The 24,126-nt window shown below is 35.0% G+C and overlaps 1 protein-coding gene across 13 annotated transcripts in view; it reads right to left on the reverse strand.

Annotated features, from left to right (window-relative positions):
• NEK1 (NIMA related kinase 1) overlaps positions 1-24,126 on the reverse strand; it is a 181,319-nt gene that overhangs the window by 53,814 nt on the left and 103,379 nt on the right. For 7 of the 13 annotated variants that reach the window (XM_058550334.1, XM_058550340.1, XM_058550339.1 and 4 more), the window contains 7 exons: positions 20,191-20,274; positions 19,675-19,758; positions 19,143-19,220; positions 18,210-18,305; positions 6,169-6,300; positions 4,158-4,223; positions 3,834-4,074 (listed from right to left, as the gene is read on the reverse strand). In XM_058550334.1, the coding sequence (XP_058406317.1) occupies positions 3,834-4,074; positions 4,158-4,223; positions 6,169-6,300; positions 18,210-18,305; positions 19,143-19,220; positions 19,675-19,758; positions 20,191-20,274 (781 nt within the window). Of the gene's footprint in view, positions 1-3,833; positions 4,075-4,157; positions 4,224-6,168; positions 6,301-18,209; positions 18,306-19,142; positions 19,221-19,670; positions 19,759-20,190; positions 20,275-24,126 lie in introns of all 13 variants that reach the window. The other 6 variants (XM_058550341.1, XM_058550336.1, XM_058550342.1 and 3 more) reach the window with 4 other exon arrangements.

The raw sequence follows: 24,126 nt of genomic DNA on the forward strand, positions 1-24,126 counted from the left end.
CCACAGCATGGCTTGCCAAGCAGCGCGTCGGTGCGCGTCCGGGATCCGAACCGGCGAACCCCAGTCCAACCGCAGTGGAGCGCGCGCACTTAACCGCTTGCACCACCGGGCTGGCCCCTCATTGTATGTAATTTAACATGAAAAAAAATAAACTTCCAAACAAATATTGAACTCTGTTTAATGATATGCACGCTGCAAAGTACTTAGGGCAAAGTGTACCGATGTCTGCAATGAACTCTGAACTGCATCAAGAAATAAGATAGACTGATGGATAGAAGGATGGATAGATATGTGATCAAGCAAGCATAGTAAAATGTTAATGGAAGAATCTAAATGGAGGGTATATTTGTCATGTTTGAAATTTTTCATAATGAAATGTTGGGAAAAGTAAATCATGTATAATCATACAATGGAACATCACACAGCTATAAAAAAGAACGGGATTTTTTTTATGTAGTGGTATGAAAAGATCTACAAGATATGCTTATAAGCAACACAATAAATAATATAGATAATATATAATAAATAATGTAAAATGAAGGGAGTAAAAAATATGTATCTTTATTCACATATACATACATACACAATACACACACACATATATGTGAATAAGCTCTGGAAGGATGAATATCAGTGGTTGCTTGGTAAGAGAGAAGGAAACGAAGTATAAGTGTTGAGGCAGGAGAGAAACTTCAACTATACAGTATTTATAATATATGATGTTTTTATCACATGAATACATTGCCCACTTAATAAATTAAACATGATTTTTGAACTCATGAGACAAAATATTTGTATAACACTATTCTTAAGTCTCACACTAACTTTCCATGTGAAAGCGTTTTTGTGTGTGTGTGTGTGAGGAAGATCAGCCCTGAGCTAACATCCATGCTAATCCTCCTCTTTTTGCTGAGGAAGACCGGCTCTGAGCTAACATCTATTGCCAATCCTCCTCTTTTTTTTTCCCCCAAAGCCCCAGTAGATAGTTGTATGTCATAGTTGCACATCCTTCTAGTTGCTGTATGCGGGACATGGCCTCAGCATGGCCAGAGAAGCAGTGTGTCGGTGTGCGCCCGGGATCCGAACGCGGGCCACCAGTAGGGGAGCGCGCGCACTAAACCGCTAAGCCACAGGGCCAGACCCTGAAAATGCTTTTAATAAGGTAATAAAGTACCTTATAGGTCCTCATATATTTGTCTGAAATAGGCTTATATGATCATTCAAGATTACCCAACTGCCAACAATCAACAAAGTGAAAAGACAACACACAGAATGGGAAAAAATATATTCAAACCCTATATCTGATAAGGAGTTAATATCCAAGATATATAAAGAACTCAATAGCAGAAAAACAAATAATCCAATTAAAAAATGGGCGAAAGACCTAAATAGACATTTTGCCAAAGAAGATATTTGAAAGGCCAAAAGGTACATGAAAAAATGCTCAACATCACTAGTCATTGGAGAAATGCAAATCAAAACCACAACGAGATATCACCTCATGCCTGTTAGGATGGCCATCATCAAAAAGACAAGAGATAACAAATCCAAGCAAGGATGTAGAGAAAAGGGAACCCTCGTGCATTGTTGGTGGGATTGTAAACTGATACAGCCGCTATGGAAAGCAGTATGGAGGATCTTTAAAAAATTAAAAATAGAACGACTATATGATCCAGCAATTCCACCTCTGGGAAAACATCCAAAGGAAATGAAAACACTAACTCGAAAACGTATCTGTACCCCCATGTTCACAGCAGCACTATTTACAATAACCAAGACATGGAAACAACCTAAATGTCCAATGCTGAATGAATGGATAAAGAAGTTGTGGTATATATATACAACAGAATATTATTCAGCCATAACAAATGAGGACATCCTGCCATTTGCAACAACATGGATGGACCTTGAGGGCATTAGGCTAAGTGAAATAAGTCAGACAGAGAAAGACAAATACAGTATGATCTCATGTATACGTGGAATCCTAAAAGACAAACAGAAAACCAAACTCATAGAAAGAGATACACAGGAAAGTTAAGAGAGTATATCCTAAAGGTTCCCATCCCAAGGAAAAAATTTTTTTTCTTTTTATTGTATCTGTGTGAGATGACGGATGCTAATTAAACTTACTGTGGTAATCATTTGATAATTAACGTTAAGTCAAACCATTATGCTGTACACCTTAAACTTATACAGTGATATATGTCAATTATATCTCAATATAAATGCGGAAAAAAGATTACCCAATTCTTGTGTTTTTGGTCTGCATATGACCTTTCTTCCCATTTTTAAGAAACATGGCAGGGATTTTTTCATTTTCTATAAAACTTACTTGCACCTCTCTCCCTCTGCCTCTATCCCATTTTGTCACACTGGCGATAGCCTATTGCCTGAGAGGTGCTCTAAATTATCTCCAGCCCCACCATCCAAGAGATCTCACAACATCAGTTGTGTTTGTGTCTATATTTATGTCTATTTAATGACTACTTTTCATATATAAAATCTGTGCTATATGATATGGAACACAAAACATATACTACAAGTCAGATGAGCTTATTTTAAAAGTTTACATTATAAAAGAAAACACAGGCAAAAGATATTTAAACAAATGAAGAAAATATTTACAGCATGTGACTAGTTCCTGAAAAATAAATAACATGCTATGATTTAAAAAAAATTATAGAAGAGGTTTACTTTTAATAGAGTACAGAAAAGTAAATAAGGGTTTCAAGAAAGACGGGGTGGGGAGTGTAGATAATAATCCAGTATGTCAAATGTTGTGGATACATAAAATTCAACTTACCGTTGTGAAGGTCTTTGGTAACCCTGAAAAGAACAGTTCTGATGGAGGAGTAGGGAAAAATGCCTAGTTGAAGCAGGTTAAGGGAGACTGGAAGGAGAGGAATTGCAGTTGCAAACAGATTACACTTGGAAGAGTTCTGCTATAAAGCGGACTTCAGAAATGGGTGAAAGTTGAAGAACAGGGACAGTAAAGAAAAGAAATAAGCAGCTTGGCCCTCCTAAGACCTATTTACGCCCTGATACGTATTCTTACAGCAGTCTATGATTATTCCTAGCTTATTACTTATCAACTATAACCGCCTCTTTACATGCCTCCCTTTCCACTAGATCCTAAGCTCCTTAAGGGAGGGGACTATGTCTTAACCATTATTGTATCCTCACTGCTTAGGCCTGTGTGGCCTTGAATGGGACTCAATAAAGAACTGCTGAATAAGTAAACAAAATAAATGCTATGGAATTTTTAGGCCTGTCTCCAATGTATGAAAGATTTCTACGACAACAGTCCAATAAAAAATTACTTAAAACTATTCTTATTCAGTTGATGGTCAGACTTGCCCTTTAAAATGTAAGCTCCACGAGAGCACATATGTTTTTGTTCGTTCATTGTTTTATCTCCAGTGCCTATGACAATGTAAAAAAATAGTAGGTGCTCATTAATTGTTGAATAAATGAATCATTAAGTGAGATTTTCTCAATATCCCTGCTAAATTCCTAAGGGACCTTTCTGAGATTTTATCAAAGTTCACTACTCTACTTCTCATCAAGAAATATTCCTGGTAATAGATTAATCTAACATGGTAGAAAGAGTTAAAATAATACAATTTAAATATGTATCATTAGTTCCCTCACACTTTACACTTTTGTAATAAAAATTCTTCCTATTCTTAAGGTTGAATAGTTTTCTCCATTTTTCACATATAGAAATATATAGAGAAATTCTTCCAGCCTGTCTCAATCCTTCTAAGTGTTCTTTCTTTCATAGTGCCCCATCTACAAGTTTACGTGTGCTAGACCAAAATAGGATTACATACTTTTACACCTACTTTCAGTTGCAGAGAAGGATGTATCCAATGTTAACTCGTCCAGAGGAATTACAAGTTGACCTCCTGCCTCCCATTTCTTGCGATCAGATGAAACTGATTTTTCTTTTTCATGTTCTTTAGCATCTTCATGAACAATTATCTCACATGTATCAGGGTGACACTGCTCTCCTTTATCATCTTCTTGAGCTTTAAGATTTTGATTTAATCTACGTAATATTTCTCGCTTACTCTGAAACAGTTAAAATGTTATGTTTTAATATGTATAGGATTAAGTAAAATGATTAACAGAGAAAATTTGAAAATTGTACCTACTGAAATAGCATTGTTAGTCTTTTGCATTTCTTCTGAGGTTTCATGGGTATCAGTTAAACTTCCATCCTTTAAACACAGATAGTTACAGAGTAAGAAATAATGTTATTTTTAAGTATATTTAAAAGTCCACCTACAAAAACTTGATATGTTTGTTACATTTTGTTTTTCATTAAATTTCTCCTTGTGATTTTTTTTATTCCTGTAAAGTGTTAACACAGCTTCCTTCATTATCAGCAATGAGAAACAGTTAAATATAACCAAGTAATAGACTTAATATATAGTAGATGGGCCAATTCTCAATTATTTGCCATATGTTTGGATTTCTGATCACATAGTTAATTGTATCCTCTTCTTCTCTGGCACCTGATTTTTGGTAATTTTAAGTCATTGGTAGAAATAAAAAGAAAATTAATTCATATACTCTCTTAATTAGAGCTGGGAAAAGTTTTGATGGATAAAGTAATTCAAGATAGGCAGTGTTATTTTGAAGCTGTCTTTATGTTTCACGTACATATATTCTTATTAAGCCATATTACTAAACATAATTGAGAACTGGTTTTTCTCCCTAAGCAAAGAGAGTAACTACAATGAGTTCTGAGTCCTTTGTACTATTGATAATACAAATTTCGTCTTTTGATTAGTATAATCATAGCAATCTAAAGCACCTGGAATTTTTAAATATATGAAAAGAAGAAATTAGTAGTTATGAAAGCTACAAAAGCAAAGGTATCTGGAAGACTCAGAGTAAGAAGAGCAATTTTCAAAGTTTTAAGTAAGCAATATTTAAAGAATATTGAGAAAACAAGAAAACACATAAAGAAAAACCATTTAGTTACATGGATTACCTCAATTTTGTAATATCTGAGAAAAATACAAAAGAGTATAGTGGTCAGTTTTAAAGTAACACATGTAAATGAGACAAAGAGCATTTTACCCAGTAAAGTAGCCAGGAATTAGCAGTCGCTACAATCAGAGATGAACAGCTACTTGAGATGTGAAACTGGGTACCAGGAAGAGAACCACACAGTGGTATGTATCTAAAGTAGTGAACAACGTAGCACACGCAAAGTCGTTACTAGAAAGAAAAAGACTAAACCTACTTGAAGAGCAATAGTTTCTTATATGAAGTCCTTGAGAGTGACCAAGAAACTTGTATTTTCCTACTCAGTCTTATTTTCAAGATAGACACAAAGGCTGTAAAAAATTGGTGTAGCAATAACAGCAGGGTTGTCTGCAAAAACTTAATCAAACTCAACAATTAAAAGGCACAGGCAGTAATTACCAGGAAAGGAGAAAATCAGGTTAATGTGTTATATTACATGATGCAGTAGACTTTTTCCCTTCTGTCTGATGAATTCTAGGCTGAAATTTCACACCATGAGCCCATTTCCCTGAACCCCAGAACAGAGTTTTCACATTTTAGGTGGATATCTAACACATACTCCCAAGTTTAAACTTTTTACTTGCCCATATTTCTTTGTTTCACTATCTGTATGACATGCTAGAGATTCAGAAGTAGAAAGTAAAAGAAATAATTGATGAATTAAGTGTAATTATGCTGAGTCGTCTAACATTTCCTATGCCAAAAAATTTAAAATAAATGTAGACATGTCTTGGACTTTATTCCTAGAGTTAATTACTTTAAGTACCAGAGAGACATTATTTAAAGTCATTAAAAAGTGAACCTTTGTTCATTGTGAAAGCTGGGGTATAAAAATGTTTGTTGCATTATTTTTGGTATGTTTTAATATATATTTTATTTGTTCAATATTCTTTTAAAGTAAAAAAGAATCATTTTAAGATATTTTGAACTACCAGGTGGTCCTAGATATAAAACTTATGGACAGCAAGTCTCCAATATTCAGAGTAAACCATAAACAAAAATCCTAAGAAATAATTTTTTTTCCTAGAAAAACATTCCTAGAACATTAGGAATTAATGTAATTTCATTAAATTTAATCCTTTTAATAATCTTTTGACTATGAGGAAATCTAAATTTTAGGAAACTTACCATACCCACTTCTTTCAAAGCTGAAGTCACAGAAATAACAGATCTCATCTGTTGCTTCGATGGAGAGCCACCTGCTTCATGCTGTCCCAAAGGTGGAGACATATCAGAACTCTTTACTCCTTTAGCCACCAACTATAATAAAGAATTTAAATACACTGGGAAATTCATATTTCCATGAAGAGATAAAATGGCATATATAAGATCACTGTTTATCCACTCTATCCACAGCAGTTTTTTTTTCATACCTCAATTTTTATTGTGCAAAGCAATGTGCTAGGTGCTGAAAGACCAGTGAATAAAGAGAAACATCTCTGGCTTTAGATGTAAACATAATCATGTGCCATGTAGTACTAAATAACTCCTTTTTATTATATTAACAATGCTTCATAAAATGATCTTAAAAAACAAACTGTCTTCTAAAAGATTAAATATTAGTCTTCTCACTTTAACTTTAATCCATTACTATATTTGGCGAGAAGAAAAAACATTTTACTTATTCATCTTACACTTCAAAAAGAAATGCTTCTGCAATTTCTGCAAGTTTGGTACAATCTTCTTAAAGTTTTAACATCAATCACCCAACATAAGAGCCCTCATTATAAAAATGTCAACATAAATGAGAATGGAAGAAGTGACATGTAAAGGTAATAAGATTTACTTCACTAAAAATATCATGTTATATTCACGTGTTCATTTTTATCTTGCCATTTAGACTCTAAACAATGTGAAATAAGATTCTGAATCTTTAATAAACATAAGGAAATTGTATTCACAGGTACGCTCCTAGTAACATGGCAGCAAGTCTGCTCCCTACTTCTGTCTCTTCTTCAAACCAGTAAACAAGAATTTCTGGTGAGTATATATTTGAAATGCAGGATTTATTGAGCATCTTCTAAGCATAATGTAGTAATACAACTCTAATATTTAGTCTTCCAGACTTGAATCTTACACCAGTATCTATGTGGTTCAAAAGAAGATGGAAGTAGCCAACACAGTATTGAAGGAGAAGAACAAAGTTTGAGGAATGACACTACTTAACTTCAAGACTTACTATAAAGCTATAGTAATCAATACAGTGTGGTACTGGTGAAAGGATAGATCAATGGAACAGAATAGAGCTCAGAAATAGACCCACACAAATATAGTCAACTGATCTTTAACAAAGGAGCAAAGGCAATTCAATGGAGAAAGGATAGTCTTTACAACAAATGGTGCTGGAACAATTGGACATCCACAGGCAAAAAAATTTATCTAGATACAGACCTTACACGCTTCACAAAAATTAACTCAAAATTGCTTATGGACCTAAACATAAAATGCAAAACTATAAAACTCCTAGAAGATAATATAGGAGAAAATCTAGATGACCTTGGGTTTGGTAAGAACTCTAGATAGAACATCAAAGACATGACCCATGAAAGAGAAAATTAATAAACTAGACTTCATTAAAATTAAAAACTTGCTCTGTGAAAGATACTGTTGAGAGAATACAAGCCAGAGATTGGGAGAAATTATTTGTAAAAGACATAAACACACAAAGGACTATTAACCAAAATACACAAAGAAGTGTTAAACTGTATGATTCCTACCATATGATATTCTGGAAAAGACAAAACTATGGAGACAATAAAATGATCAGTGGTGCCAGGGATTGGAGGGGGGTGGGGGTGGTGAAAGGGATGACTAGGTAGAGCACAGAGGATTTTTAGGGCAGTGAAAATACTCTGTATGATGTTATAATGATGGATACATGTCGTTATACATTTGTTCAGAGCCACAGAATGTACAACACCCAAAGTGAACTGTAATGTATACTACGGACTTTGGGTGATTATGTGTCAATGTAGATTCATCAGTTGTAACAAATGTACCGTGCTGGTGGAGGATGCTGATAATGGGGGAGACTACACACAGGTGGGGACAGGGCCCATATGGGAAATCTCTGTACCTTCCTTTCAACTTTGTGGTGAACCTAAAACTGCTGTAAAAAGATAAAGTCTTTATTGAAAAAAAAAAAAAGATGGAAACATTGCTTTAATCCCATAGTTCAGCACTACTGAGAAAGTATACTGATGTTTAAGATGTTATAAATAACTTTTTAAAAAATCTAGAGCTCACACAATTGAGCAGCATCTCCTTGAAAGATTATATAGAAACATTTTGAAATTTTATGATTGTCTTACTGCTACAGAGTATATTCAAAAGAGTTACCATAAATTCTGAGAAATAACAAGCTCCAACTGGTTCTGAAAAATAGCAGCACTTCTAAAACAAGTATGTTATTTCTCTAGATGATTATTTTGAAGGAAACTAATTTGGATATACAAATCAGCCATTTTATTTAAATCAGTAATTACTTCTCTCCCACACATCATATTTATCAATTGTATTACATTAATTCAGTTAATGAATTGATTTCCGCTATTTCAGTAAATTAATCTGACGTGATTTTTGTGAGAAAACAAAAATAGAATATCTGATTAAAAATTAATTAATCATTGTATTCAAAGATGTATTAAGTGCCAAGCACAGTGCTAGATAATAGATATCCCAAATGAATGATATATGGTAACTATGTGAGGTAGCAGATGTGTTAATTAACCTTATTATGGTAATCATTTCACAATATATACATATATCAAGTCATCACGTTGTACATCTTATACTTACATAACGTTATTTGACAATTATATCTCAATAAAGCTGGAAAAAAAACCCAGAACTAATTGCAATAAATAATTTTCAAACCAAAAAGAAAAAAACAAAATGGATGACATTATGCTTTCCCTCAAAGGATTATAAACTAGACGAGAAAGGCGAACACATAAATCTCTGTAACATACTGATAAGTCAATCAGTATGTTACAGAGAAATAAAAAATAGATAGATGTGTGCTAAATTATCTGGAGAAAAACAAACAAATATAAACCAGAGAAAGAACTAATTGTATAAAGCCAGGAGGGGAGATGGTGAGAGGTGAGAGTGGCCTTCGTAGAGCAGCCAGTTTGAACAGCCATTCATTGTTGAAATAAAATACAGTTGAAGTAGGACAGTTCTACACTCAAATCCCAAAACTCTCACTTACTCGTCCCGTGATTTTTCATTATTTCTTATCCTCTCTGAACTTCAAACTTTTTCTTTCTAAAATGGGAATGCTGTACTCATTATGTACTTGCTGTAGGGATTAAATGTGATAATTTATGTAAAGCGCACAGCTGTGTGCCTAATAAATGGTAGTAATTATTATATTTCAGCAAACATTCTTTTAGTTTCTATTACGTACGGTGATTTGGCTTAAACACTAAAAGTCTGGTTTTAGTCCCTGACGTAATGAAGAAACTTGCACAAAGCAAGTTTCTGATCTCTAGAATGCAGAATAAAAACAGAAACCTCCCATTTGTGCATAATCAGAATTTAAGGTTTTAGCACTGCATAAGGTTTTATGACAGAAGTTAATAAGAAGCAGAAACCTGAAAGACAAATACTTCACAAATTTTTAAAGAACTAAGATTTAAAAAAAATAATCAAGAGTATTTTAATTGTATGTCTGACATTCAACAGGAGAGATAATATGAATTTAAATAATTTCACTAAAGTAAGAATAGCACCAACTTCCCTTCTCAACCTATGATACAATTTTCATTTATGGTTATAAAGATTATCTCAAAAGTCATTTCCAAAATTACTGGGCAGAAGCCTATGATAGGAACATTAAGGAAACTCTTAATAAAAGGAAACAAGTCACCTACACCCACTGCTCTAATTATACTTCATTTATCTATACTTTTTTTTAATGCTTATCCACATGCACACATAATTCTTATACAATTTAGACAAAGCACTGGCACAATTCTCTGAAACTGTAGACATACGGCCTAAGAAAAATTTAAAAACCTCTAGGGAATACTTAGATTTGTCCTTAAATAATGTCAAAAGTCACATAAAGGGACTGAAAATCCTTTATCTTGACCTTATATTCTTAAGTGGTAAAATACACTGAACAGAGAGATTTCTATATTAATCTCAATCTTAAGAAAAACCTACAGTAACAGAGACAAAAATCTGTTTATTGATAAACTGTTATGAGTTAAACAGAGTATGAGACCAAAGATAACCAAATTCAGTACAGTTGGGATTACGCTAAAATATGGAAAATTTCTATTAAATTCTCTTCACACTACTCATCTTTGTACCTACAGAAGCAAATCTTTTCTTTTAATCAACAGAATATACTTTTAATGAAGAAAACGTCTCACATATTACTATTAAAATTTACTTTGTATATTAAAATCTGTCTAGCTGCCATATATATGGCTAATGACTTATGATATATAGTCTATGATCTAAGATATCTGATCCAATGCGTAAGAGAAAGTTATTGGCATCTTTATAGTAATGATCTTCAACAACCTTCAGGAAATGCTTATGTTCTATAATCAAACATACACTAGTCTCTCCCCTGGGTCAACTAAGCTAAACAGATCAGAAGAACCTGAACTAACGAACAAGCAAACAAACTCAGATATATAAAATCTAAGCCAAAGACAAACAGAACATCCTACTAACTCCTGTAAGTACTTAATAACAAAACTAAGTCAGTTATTGAAAATTTAAAGGTAATTCAGGGTAACTACTGAGATGTGGCAACATCATTATAAGCCAAGGTAACACACATCACCAACTTGTTAGTACAGCAGAACTTGGGCCTTCTATGTAAATATCATGGATATATTATTTATAACCTGAATGTTAAGGCTATTCAATGTTAACCAGATCTTGAGATAGAAGATAATAACGTATTTTTTAATTATCACGAGAGAAAACATTAGACTGAGTCCTTAATTCAGAGAGTTGATCCAATATGACAAAAACAAAATTAAATTAACTAAGAAAACAAAGTTTCATAGAAGACAAAAACATATAATTTCAAAACAAAACCCAATTTTGTTACAAAATTGATCACCAAGTTAAGTCTAGGATACATATTTCATTCTAAGCAGTTTTTCAAAATTCAATCACAATTTTTAAAAAACTTGCAAAAGGAATAAATCATTGACCTGAAAATTTCATAAGCCAGGTTAAAAAAAACAAATTGCTGGGGCCAGCCCCATGGTGTTAACAGTTAAGTGCGTGTGCTCCACTGCTCGCGGCCCAGGTTCAGATCCCGGGCGCGCACCAACGCACCACTTGTCAGGCCATGCTGTGGTGGCCTCCCACATAAAGTGGAGGAAGATGGGCACTGATGTTAGCCCAGGGCCAGTCTTCCTCGGCAAAAAGAGGAGGATTGGCATGGATGTTAGCTCAGGGCTGATCGTCCTCACAACAAAACAAAACAAAACAAAAGGCTTTCAGAGCATTTTTTCCTAGCCATTTTCTCACCAGGTTCATAAATTCAAGACTTTTCCACAATGCTTATATCTCCACAAAAGGGTTTTAATTATCGCCGTAAAACTGCCTGTATTTTATCCGTCAATTTTGCTATCTGCTGAAAATTAACCAGCAGTGCCACCAAATGACAAAAACTCAAAATTTCACCAAATAGGCCAGGTTTATAAACACATTAAACTATCAGTTTACCTACTCTTGAAGCATAGATGAATACAAATCATCTCTATATGCTGAATGATTAGTAAGAATTTAATATACGCTAAGAAAATATTATTAAATGGCCTGATTTCATATTTTGAATATAGAGCAGCTTCACACATAATTTTATATAGCCTAAAGATACATCATGGCCAAATTTTATCAAATTCATATTTAACTTCTCAGAACTCTGTCTCTGAAGAACCAAAAATATAAAAGTACTTGTATCTGAATAATTTTTCTGAACTAGTATTGCTATAATGTATTTACAAAAATGTCTAAGACTAAGAACATTCCAAGGTAGCCAGAAGAGGGAAGCATTTCCACCCTAGAGGAAGCCTTATAGGCCTGTATGGCAGGTCAAAAAATAGGACAAAGACAGAAATGAAATACACAAGAAAGAGTTCAATGCAATTAAAAAGGAACTCACCATATTCAAAATATAGGCTGTGACCTAACCAAGACAGAATTTCCCTTATTCTATTTTTCATTGAATTTTACTTATTAAGTACATTGTTACCCTTCTTAAAAACAGAATCTATTGCTCTTATATATTTCACTCACAATAAAAGCACATATGCTGGCTCAGAAAGGCAATACTATATTAGTTGGGGGAAAAAATCCTATCATCATACATGAAAATGATTCTCAATATTAAAGTCCTATTTAGTACTACAGTTTTTACCATTAAATGTGACAAAGAGAAAAATTTATAAAATTGGGTAAACATGCCAAAGAATCAGAATAATTAAGACAGTGATTTTTACCAATTGTTAGATCAAAGACACTTTTGAGAATTCAATGAAAGAGATGTGGTCTTACTGATACTGATGAAAAACGCATCAACATACATACAAACTTTTTTTTTTTTTGGTGAGGAAGATTGGCCCAGAGCTAACATCTGCTGCCAATCTTCCTCTTTTTCACTTGAGGAAGATTGTCCCTGAGCTAACATCTTGTGCCCATCTTCCTCTATTTTGTATGTGGGTCGTGGCCACAGCATGGTTTGATGAGTGGCGTGTAGGTCCATACCCGGCATCCGAACCTGCAAATCCCAGTCCGCCGAGACAGAGTGCATGAACTTAACCATTACACCACCAGGCTGACCCCCATATAATCAACCTTTTAACGAACATTTCAGGGAATTTAATAATTCTAACTCCAACTTTGAATGCCATGTTAACCACTCCTGAGCTACACTAATGGTCAAAAAGTAAATACAGACATATGAAGCCCCCTCTACTACATCTAGATTATGCTAAATTAAACTTTCAATCAAAATAATTACTTGGTAAAACAACTTTAATCCATTTTCTGTAGATTAAACTAGACTTAAGTACTTACATTATTTTTCTAGGCAATTTAGACAGAGCAACATTAGAGATCAAGCCTTTCATTAGGAGATGAGGAAATAAAGGCCTGCAAACATTAAGCCAGTTCCCCAAACAGGCTAATTAATTGGCAGAGCTGAGGCTAAAAATCAAGTATGTTGATTCCAAGCCTCATTTTTTTTCCAGTTTTATTGAGATACATCACTGTATGAGGTTCAGGTATACAGCATAAAGGTTTGACTAACATACATTGTAAAATGATTATCACAATAAGTTTAGTTAACATCTCATATTTCACATACGATAAAAAGACTTGGAAAAAAAGGAAAAAAAAATTTTTCCTTGTAATGAGAACTCTTAGAATTTACTTAGTTTTCATATATATCATACAGCAGTGGTAACTATACTCACCATGCTGTACATTACATCCCTAGTACTTATTTATCTCATAACTAGAAGTTTGTACCTTTTGACCATCTTCCTCCAATTCCCCCACCCCCAATCCCCACCTGTGGTAGCCACAAGTCGGATCTCTTCTTCTATGAGTTTCCAGCCTCGTTTTCTTCCTCACTATACTAGGATCCATTCAGTAAACAACGTTTACTGAATACTTCTCTATGCATAACTCTGAAATATCATGAGACACAGAGTTCCCAATGAATTTATTTGTTACTATTCACCAGGTACCATGCTGAGCACTTCACATGGTGAATCAGTTAAGTTTCTTTGGTTGAAAGCAATAGAAACTAACTCTGCAGGAAAGGAGAAGAGGGGAGAGGAGGGAAAGAGAGAAAAGAGCTGTTAAGTAGGATCACAAAAGAAAAGGAAAGCTCTTTAAAAAACCTGGGAAGCTGTCTAGGTATCAGAAACTAATTCATGGTTTCACGAGGTTCTCTTACTGGATTAAATAAACTCCAACTTCAAATCTTGTGATATTATGCTTCAGCCTGAAGCCCTGAGAGAGAATTCAACTGGTCTACTTTAAATGACCGGTCTGTCCCTCAGCTAGAAGAAGCCAGGACACCTTGTTTGACTGTCTTACCAAAAGTGTACACAATAAAATAATTCCCTCAACACAGTTGGAAGTGTGTTGGCTGGGTATAATGAAGTCTAGTGCAGCCTTCTGGCAGTAGAGGATCCTGGTTCTAATTGGTCATCTGAGGAAACAGAACTATGCTACAATGGAGGTGTACAGCTGCTCAGTAATAAAAGTATTATATAAGACTGTAGAGTACCTGCTCAGAGCTGACTCATCATTGGACATAAATTATAAAATGCACTTGTTGAAATATAAAACCTAACAGTGCTTCCAGACGTGCTCCCCTCCTTCTCCTCTCCCTCCACCTCCTCCACCACCACCTGTGAAACTTCTGTTCTTGTTGCTTAGGGAAAGTCAACTTCATGCTAAGAAGATCATCAGAGGAGCAGCTTTGAAATAGGGTCCCTCAACATAAGTGGAATACTGATTCTCTTTGATGCTCTTGCATCCTTTGACGTCAAATAAACATATTTTGCAGAGATCTCTGGAAGGCTGTTAATGTCCAGTGACACTTGGCACAGGGAGCATGATTCCAAATTGAGCTCATGATGTGTCTATTTAAATGGATGCGATTGGATGGCAAGACTAAGGATAAGAACATTCTGAGGTAGCCAGAGATGGGGAGCGTGTCCACTGGAAGCCTTATAGGCCAGTATGGCAGGTTCAAAGAATGAGACAGATAGAAATGAAATATACAACAAAGAGTGAAATGTAATAAAGGAGGAACTCATCATATTTAAAATATAGTCTCTGACCTAACCAAGGAACAGACTTCCACAGATATTTTGCTTGAACTGATGCTAAGAAATATGCAGAATGGGCACCATGCTATGATAATTTAGATGAAAAATGAGGTAAAACAGCTCCATTTACAAGTGTAGAACTGCAATCCAGGGATGTCAATGGAGGTGTCAAGCACCAATGAGAATAAGATGGCAAAGAAATAAATGAGACAGTCAACCCAACAGACAGATTATATACATAGCTACTGAATGATCAAGCATACGTTGATACTGACTCATAACACTGGTTATGATCTTGTCGAACGGGCAGGACAATGAGAAACAAGCTATAAAAAGGAAGCCTGTTTGTGGAACTGCTCTTTAGAAAACCATTACACAAGACGTACTGAAGACCACATTTAAAAGTGTTTGTGGGCTATGTTTCAGCCCACCAAGGGATGATTTTAGGAAAGAAACATAATGACAAAGCTCATGCTTTGTGCTCTCTGAATATATTAACTTGAGCTATTGGAAGCATAACATTCTGAATCACTAAAGTGAGTAGTCCCTACACAACTGGGAGAAAAGGAAAACATCTCCCCTTGATAAATGTGCTACTCCAGTATCCCACATGCCAATCACACCATGAACTAAGACACAGCCATTCACTCTACCTTGGGGAAATACACAAGATAAGTGGCACAGTGTGGCAGGTAGATTATACAGGCCTGCTGCCAAGATAGGGCCTGTGCATACATACTGAGGGAAGTGGATATGGAGTAGCTGACCCATCTCTAAGACAACAGGGTATCATATAATCAAAGCCATGCAGACTGCTCTTATCAAGTACTTTGATGCCCCCATGTAATTTTGCATAACAGATCACATTTTTAAAATAAGGCTAATTTGCACTAAGCATAAGCTCATCATATTTTAATGGATATATTACGATCCTAATCACCTTCATGAGCTATGTAGACTGCTAGTACGGATTATTAAAGACTAAACTAAAAACTGTGTGGGGGCAATGGCCCTTAAAGCTTGCAACTGTGGTATTATAGCTGAACACATGGATGATAGTGGTGGGCTTACGATGAGGAAAGTTGATTAAAAAAGAACACACAGGGAGTTTCATACCGATTCATCTTGCTATAATCTTTGCTCCACCGTGCAAATCAGCACAGGATGAAATGTTCCTGTTTCTTGTGCTGAAGATATAATCCCAAGAGAACAAAAGCAAATTGTTCCCAATTGCTATATACGTATGCCACCAAAGGTAGGCTCACGCTATTTTCCAGATCAGCATAAGTTTGAAAGTGATTTGGGTAATAGAAGAAATCACTGGCTCTGACTATGAAGGAGAATCATTTATACTTATGACAAATTTGGTTGCTACAACACTCTGTTGGGGAAGAGCTGATAAGTTAGCACAGTAATTGATGTGCTATGTCTGAAACAAAGGGAAGGAAAGGGGAAAATAGGGAACACTGGATTTAAAACATGGTTTAAACAGTATAATAATCTAAAGCCAGGTAAAATTTTGGCCCATGGGCCAGGAGATAATTACTAGACACCACAGTTATTGCTTCATATTCAAGCCTTGTTCATAATATGTCTTAAGTCAGGAAAGAAAAGGGGAAATAAGATGCGAGTTCTCTACTGCTGGACTTTTGAAACCGAAGAGAAAAACATAACTAGCAGAGGATGGAGAAATCAGAGCAGTTATTACCTAAAATTACTTTGAATAGAAAACGAAAGGGAATTATCAAAAAATGCTTAGACTTATTCTGACTTCTGGAGTTCTGTCTCTTTCACTCATTCTCTTACAGCTAAATGGTTCTTTTTCATTACGAATCTGGTAAGAAAATCTCCCTGTATATTACACCAATGGGTGGATGAAGAAGAAATATAATCACATTAACAGGTACACAAAAGATGTTTGATAAAACTCTAAAACACATTTCTGATAAAAACTGTAAAACACTAAGATAAAACTAGTATATATTCCCTACTATTTTACCATACCTAACAGAGAAATGACTGAAGTATTTCCGTTATAGACAGGAACACAATATCCCTATTATTATTTAACACTGTCCTAAAAGTTCTGGCCAAGGCAGTAAGAATAAAACGGTAACAAAAGACACAACTTAAAGAAAGCAGGGGAAATTATGGTGCAGTGCATAAGAATAAAGACTTCAAAACTGAGCAGACCCAGGTTTAAATTCCTGTTCTGCACTTACTGGAAATGTGATCTCATCTAATTGTTTTATCCTTTCTATATCTGCTTTGTAAAGTTGTAAAGATTAAACAAAGCAATACATGTAAAGTGGTTATAATGTGCCTGACATATAATAAAAATTAATAAATTGTGGAAATTATTGTTATGACATATATAATGACTACTTGTCAATGATACAGTCACATGCTAAAAACCCAGAAAATTAACGGAAAATTGGTAGAATAGGTAAACTCAGCATAAAAGATAAGCAAAATCCAACAATTTCTCCAAATTTCAGCAATATTCTGTTAGGGAAAAAAAACTCTTTAAAAACAGAAATGAAATTATAAACTATCAAGAAATAAACTTTACAAAAAATATAAACACATATGAGGTAAAAATGATTAAAACTGTATAAGAGATATAAAAGAAACAATGAGTAAATGTAGATATTCAACATGCTCCTGGATAAAGACTATTATAAACATATCGGTTCTTCTTAAGTTAGTTTATAGGTTTAAGGTAATACCGATGAAAATTCTAACAGGATTTTTTAAAAAAACAAAAACAAAAATTACCATAACCTGTATCTGGTAAAGAAAAGAGAGCAAATAACTAAGGAAAACAATTGTAAAAAGAAGAGTAAAGGGGAAAGGAGGAAGAATCCTATCAGAAATTAAAATATATTCTAAATCCAAAATTATTAATACCATGTGGTACTGGCAGAACAGAGTAATGGAGCAGAAGAGACAGCTTGATGCATATATGCTATAGATTAACTCTCTAGCTAATACATCTTAAAGGTAGTATTACAAATCAGCGGCAGAAGGAAAGTGTTGTTTAAACACTTTGCATTAAATGATGCTGGGACTTTGATTAGCTACTTGGCAATAATAGAAAATATAAATAAAATAAATTAGGTTCTCATCCCAAATCAAACCCCTAAATAACTTCCATATAGATTGCCCTTAAATACTGGCGGTGGGGTGGGGAGGGAGAGAGCGAGCAGGGAGGGGAAGGGAGAGGGAGAATGAATGAGAATAAAAAAATAGACTTACAAAACTATAATGCTGATATACCACTCAGGAAGAGATATAAGAACATTAGCCCAACTAGGATTAAGAATATGAGCTAAATCTTACATGCTCTTCCCAAACTTTCTTTTCTCTCTCATATGCTTCCTTTCTCTTTCGTTCTAATTGTTCCTTTAGTACAGCAGCACGTGCATTTGCTTGGGCCTGAAAATAAAAACGATCAACAAAATTAGTTACCAGAAAGAAAGGCATAGGGTCTTATGCTTTTTTTTCCAGTTCTATAAACATATTTACAAATTAGCCAAAAAAAGAATCAAAATTATGCGTATGTGGCTCTAGAATAAAAACGTAAGCTCATGCTATATCCCCAGCACCTAAACCCAGGGCTCAATAAGTATTTATTAAATGACAATAAATGCAAGTACATTCTAATGGAAATACAAACATAAAAACTTTAAACTATGATTATTATACATGGATCTCATTTGTCCTCACAAAAATGGACAATTATATTTTTCAGTTTTAAGGTTACCATCTTTTCTTTCTTAGGATACATGTGTGACAGTTTCGTGTATTTATGTCATCGTTTCATCAAATTGCTGTCCATAAATATATAATATAATTAGAGAAAAACCCTGTTCTTCAGAAACCAAAAAGTGAGGGATAAAGGGAAATGAAAAATTAAGGCAAGAGAATAAGGTGATTTAACTATGCAAGACTTAAGAATACAAGTTTTGGGCTGGCCCTGTGGCGCAGTGGTTAAGCGCGAGCACTCCGCTGCTGGTGGCCCGGGTTGGGATCCCGGGCGCGCACCGACGCACTGCTTGTCAGGCCATGCCGTGGCAGCATCCCACATAAAGTGGAGGAAGATGGGCACAGATGTTAGCTCAGGGCCAGTCCTCCTCAGCAAAAAGAGGAGGATTGGCATGGATGTTAGCTCAGCGCTGATCTTGCTCACAAAAAAAAACCCACAAAGAATATAAGTTTCTACCTCAGGTTTCAATTTCATAATAGAAACCCTGTATCATTTCTAGTCTATACCTTAAGTGCTTCAACTTTTTTACGCCTCATGTCAGCCTCCTCACTTCTTTCTTGTCCTTCAGAACTATCAGCTTCTTTCTACAAAATAAATAGATAAGCAACCCACTTAGGATAGAACCTCAAATTCAGCACAGAGCTCTGTAGAAGATAATATGAATAAACTAACATCTAAAAATGTAAAATGGTAAATTGTTAAACGCTACTAATTCTCTCTCACAGCTGCAAGTGAACGCTCTACAACTATCATTTCTTACAGACAACAGAAAAAAAGATAAAAAGAGAATGATATAAAATGTATCATTTTATATGTTCACGGGTACTACTTATATTTTCCTCTCAGAATTCCTCTGGAACAGTCCTATCAATTTTAAATTATATAAATAAGATTTACTTTATCCTTATGTATAGTTTTCTGGTTTTTGACTTTCACTGTCTTCATTAGATTTTATTGTGTGTTAGTGGCACAGCATTTTTAATCTTAATCTATTATAATGTCACTCAACTACTTTTTAAAAATTGGTTTTCAACCTGCCTTTTCACCACGAAGTTTGGCTCTAATCTGCTGGCGCTCATTGAAATTCTGCAGTCTTATTTGTCTCAGCCTTGCCAGATAAACCTACAAGGAGAAAAAGAACACAACATTTTTAATTTAAAAGAAAAACTATCAACATTTTTACTGCTAAAAATTTTTTAATTTAAAGAAAAGTGTTAATCTGAATGCAAGAAATAAAAGTTTTGAAATCTGGTTAATGGAAACGTAATATTAGCTTTCAAATGTTTAATTTAGATCAACTTATTTCTGAAAAGAAATACATTATAATTATAAATTTTTAATTTTATCAAAAGAAAAGAAATTGAACTCAGAACACTGAATAACAGTTATGGGGCAAAATTATGACACAGTATGTCAGTCAAAATATATTAACAGGTCCCTATAGACCTACAAAATCCTCGAATAATTGTTAAGAATTTAAACCATGCAAGAAAGGAAGGCAATAAACTCAAAAATGGCTATGTGACGGAGGTAGCGAACATGCGGGAAGCATACCTCTTCCTCTTTGTTTCTTGGCTTCCCTCCTCTTGAAGAGCTGGACCTGCCTCCATACATAGCTGCCAGGTTTTGCAGGATTCCCTGTTCATCATTTAATGTACTAAGTTTAAAGAATGACTAAAGCTATATCAGCATCTTACCTAGGAATATCCAGGTGCCACTTTATTTCTTTTGGCAAATACTGATCATTTCTAGCTGATAAACTGATAACAAACCCTGGCATTTTCCTACATCAATTTAACCAATACATTCAGTGAGAACAGTAGGAAGCAATTAAACCCTAAACATAATTATTCAAAACAGAGACCAGCTATGTTTTCATTAGCCATTTAAGTAAAAAGGTTTTTAAATTTGCTTTGGAAACTAGCTAAACCCCAAATCAAATTTTTCCTTTACAAAGGGCCAATCATTTCTACATGTTTGTTGACATACAAAATACACACACACAACATAAAATATTTGAGCTCAAATTCTTTGCACTTGGGCATATCCTATTTCTGTACTGCAAATGATCATACCCAATCACAAACTGACTCATTTTTTAACAGTTTACCATAAATATGGAATTATTTTCTTATTAGAAATTATTATTCAAAACATTCTAATTCAGGGGCCGGCCCAGTGGCGCAAGCGGTTAAGTGCGCGCGCTCCGCTGCGGCGGCCCGGGGTTCGCTGGTTCGGATCCCGGGCGCGCACCGACGCACTGCTTGGTAAGCCATGCTGTGGCGGCGTCCCATATAAAGTGGAGGAAGATAGGCACAGATGTTAGCCCAGGGCCGTCTTCCTCAGCAAAAAAAAAAAAAAAAAAAAGAGGAGGATTGGCGGATGTTAGCTCAGGGCTGATCTCCTCACCAAAAAAAAAAAAAAAAAAAAAAAAAAAAAAAAAAAAAAAAAAAAACATTCTAATTCAAAAAAAGTTTCAGACTGTCAAATTATTAATTTTCTCTTCTTCAGCACACAACTATGCTTCAAATTTCTCTCAAAGTAAAAAAACCCTCAGTCCCACTTCCCTGTCTAATGTCTTTTTATCAGCTTGTTGAAAGCATACTTTTTATATTCATCACCTCCATTTTCTTGTTTCCCATTTAATTTTTAACCCAGTACCATCTGGTTTCTGATCCTACTAGGACAGTGAAAATTTTCTAAGGTTACAAATGACCTCCTAGCTCACAATTCAAACAGACCCCTTTGAGCAAATTTTGCAATTAATGTTTCCACTGGAAATTAGTTTTGACTGAATCTACTTGATTTACATAAGTATTTTTTCTCTCATAAAATCATATATGTTCATTGTCGAAAATTTATAAAATAAAGAAAACACGAATCATTCATAATTCTACCATTTGAGAAACTTAAAGTTTAAGGATATCTCCTTCCAAATTTTCTTTTATGCATATGTATGATGAATGCACACACATTTGTTTTTACAAAATTGGAATTTTACTATATTTATTCTGATTTTTTTACTCGATATTAATTAGCATATTGATTAATATTAATATTCAATCTCTTCTCACATTCAATACCCTTAAAAACATTTTTTGTGTGTCTGTGTGAGGAATATCAGCCCTGAGCTAACATCTGGCCAATCCTCTTCTTTTTGCTGAGGAAGACTGGCCCTGGGCTAACATCCGTGCCCATCTTCCTCTACTTTATATGGGACGCTGCCACTGCATGGCCTGACAAGCGGTGCATCAGTGCGCGCCCGGGATCCGAACCCGGGCCGCCAGCAGCGGAGTGCGTGCACTTAACCACTACACCACGGGGCCAGCCCCTAAAAACATTACTCTTAACTAACTAAGCAATATTCATTATATCCTACTAAATAGTGTTTTAGAATTCACACATTAAAAAAAAAAATCTCTCTTCTCTTTCAATATTTTAACAGCACTCTCTCCTGGGCTCAATCTTTACTATTTTTCACAGGCTTTTCTCTTTGTTGACTCAAAGCTAATGCCAACATTTTCTAGAGATTCACTCTCTGGCCCTCCTTCTCTTTTCATAACCAGGCTTTAACATATGTTGCCAATTTCCAAATCTAAATCAACCTCACAGCTCTTTTCTCTTGAACTTCTGTGTATATGCAACTGACATCTGGACAACTCCACTCTTAGGTAGCAAAGATACCTCAAGCAATTTATAAACTTGACTTCATCATTCTTTTTACTACATGGTCTTACCTCTATGTCACTTATTGATCACAATCAGCCACCCAAGTCAGCAAGCTGAGAGTTATCTTTGCCTCTCTTTCTTATTTGCCAAATACAAATGACTGCCAAATTACCAATTCTACTTCCTAATAACTCTATAATTTGTCCCTTTAGGTTCTGCCTTAGCTCAGGCTCTCTTCTTTTGACTCCTAGATTTCCAAGCTTCCTACCTTACCATCTCACCTCTAGTCTCACATCCTCCCAGTCTATTCTCTACAATGCAGTTAGAGTGACTTTTCTAACATTCTCTTTCACATCAAGCCCCACATTAATCCTTCAATGGTTCCCATTATCTTCAGAATATAATCCACATTCTGTTGAATGGTAGATAAGGCCGCTTGTGATCTAGGTATCTCTAGTCTCACCTCTGCCACTGCTCAATCATAAAGCCTACACTCTAGCCATGACAACCACTTGTGGTTTGTGGATTACACCACGATCTCACTCATCTCCTGAAAAATGGCTAACTCTACTCATCTTCCAAAACACAAATCAAACATTTCATCCCTGGAAAACGTTTCCCATGCCTCCTCTAGTGAGTTAAGTGTGACTTACCATACCATTTTTAATATATTACCTCCTACAGCAGCACTCACAGGAGTGTATTATAATGGTGGAAGGGCATTATACTATGACAGTTAAGAACATGGACAATGACAGACCCCGAAGTCTGTCAGTTCACATATTTGTCAATGCCACCTAACCACTGCTGACTTTCAGCAAAATTACTTAAATTTGCTGTAAGCCTGGGCATAACAATACCACCTACTTCATGAGTGTGCCAGAACAAAAAGCATTATTATATGAACATGTTCTGCCTTTCTCCTCCTCTAGCCTGACAAAAAGCTTCTGTTTACTCAGTTTCTTCCTCTATTCAAGGAGATCTTGGCATTAGCTTATCAATTACTTGAGCTTTAGGGATATAGGTCAGAGAGCAGGCGAGGTGACCAAAAACAAGAAATAGGCAGGGCCGGGCAAAGATGTGAGGTAAACTCTGAAAAGATGTATGGGAGTATCTACAGAGTTACAAGACAGTGGGTGGTGGAGAACTGAGTACTGCTATATACTATATCTTCCCTTCATGGTATTTGAGAAATACAAGTAAAAAAATCTGAGTTACTTTGAGTAATTTTTTTTAACATTATACTTTGAAATATAGATCCACAGAAAGGTGAAAAGTAATGTACAGGGAGGTTCCGTGTACCCTTCATCCAGCCTCTCCCAGTTTTATCATCTTGTGTAACTATAGTACACTATCAAAACCAGGAAACTGGGACTGGTACAAACCATAGAAATTTCACCTGTTATACATGCACACATTTGTGTATCTGTATCAATGCAATTTTAACACATGTATAGTTTTATGTAATCACCACCATGTTCAAGGTACTTAACTGTACCATTACAGTCATAATGACTGGGATACGTTCTGTGAAATGTGTCATTAGCCAATTTCATTGTTTTGCGAACATCATAGGGCGTACGTACACAAACCCAGATGATATAGCCTACTACACACTTAGGCTATATAGTACTAATCTTATGGGACCACCATCATATGAGTCCATTGTTGACCAGTCGTTATGTGGCACATGAGTGTACCATAACACATCATAGACACATTCACTACTCCCATCTCTAACACCTGTTAGCTACTCATCTGTTCTCCATCAACCTCTGCAATTATATTTCATGAATTTTATATATAGAATCATACAGTATG

The sequence above is a fragment of the Diceros bicornis genome, chromosome 11, assembly GCF_020826845.1.
Source record: "Diceros bicornis minor isolate mBicDic1 chromosome 11, mDicBic1.mat.cur, whole genome shotgun sequence".
Classification (NCBI taxonomy): Eukaryota; Metazoa; Chordata; class Mammalia; order Perissodactyla; family Rhinocerotidae; genus Diceros; species Diceros bicornis.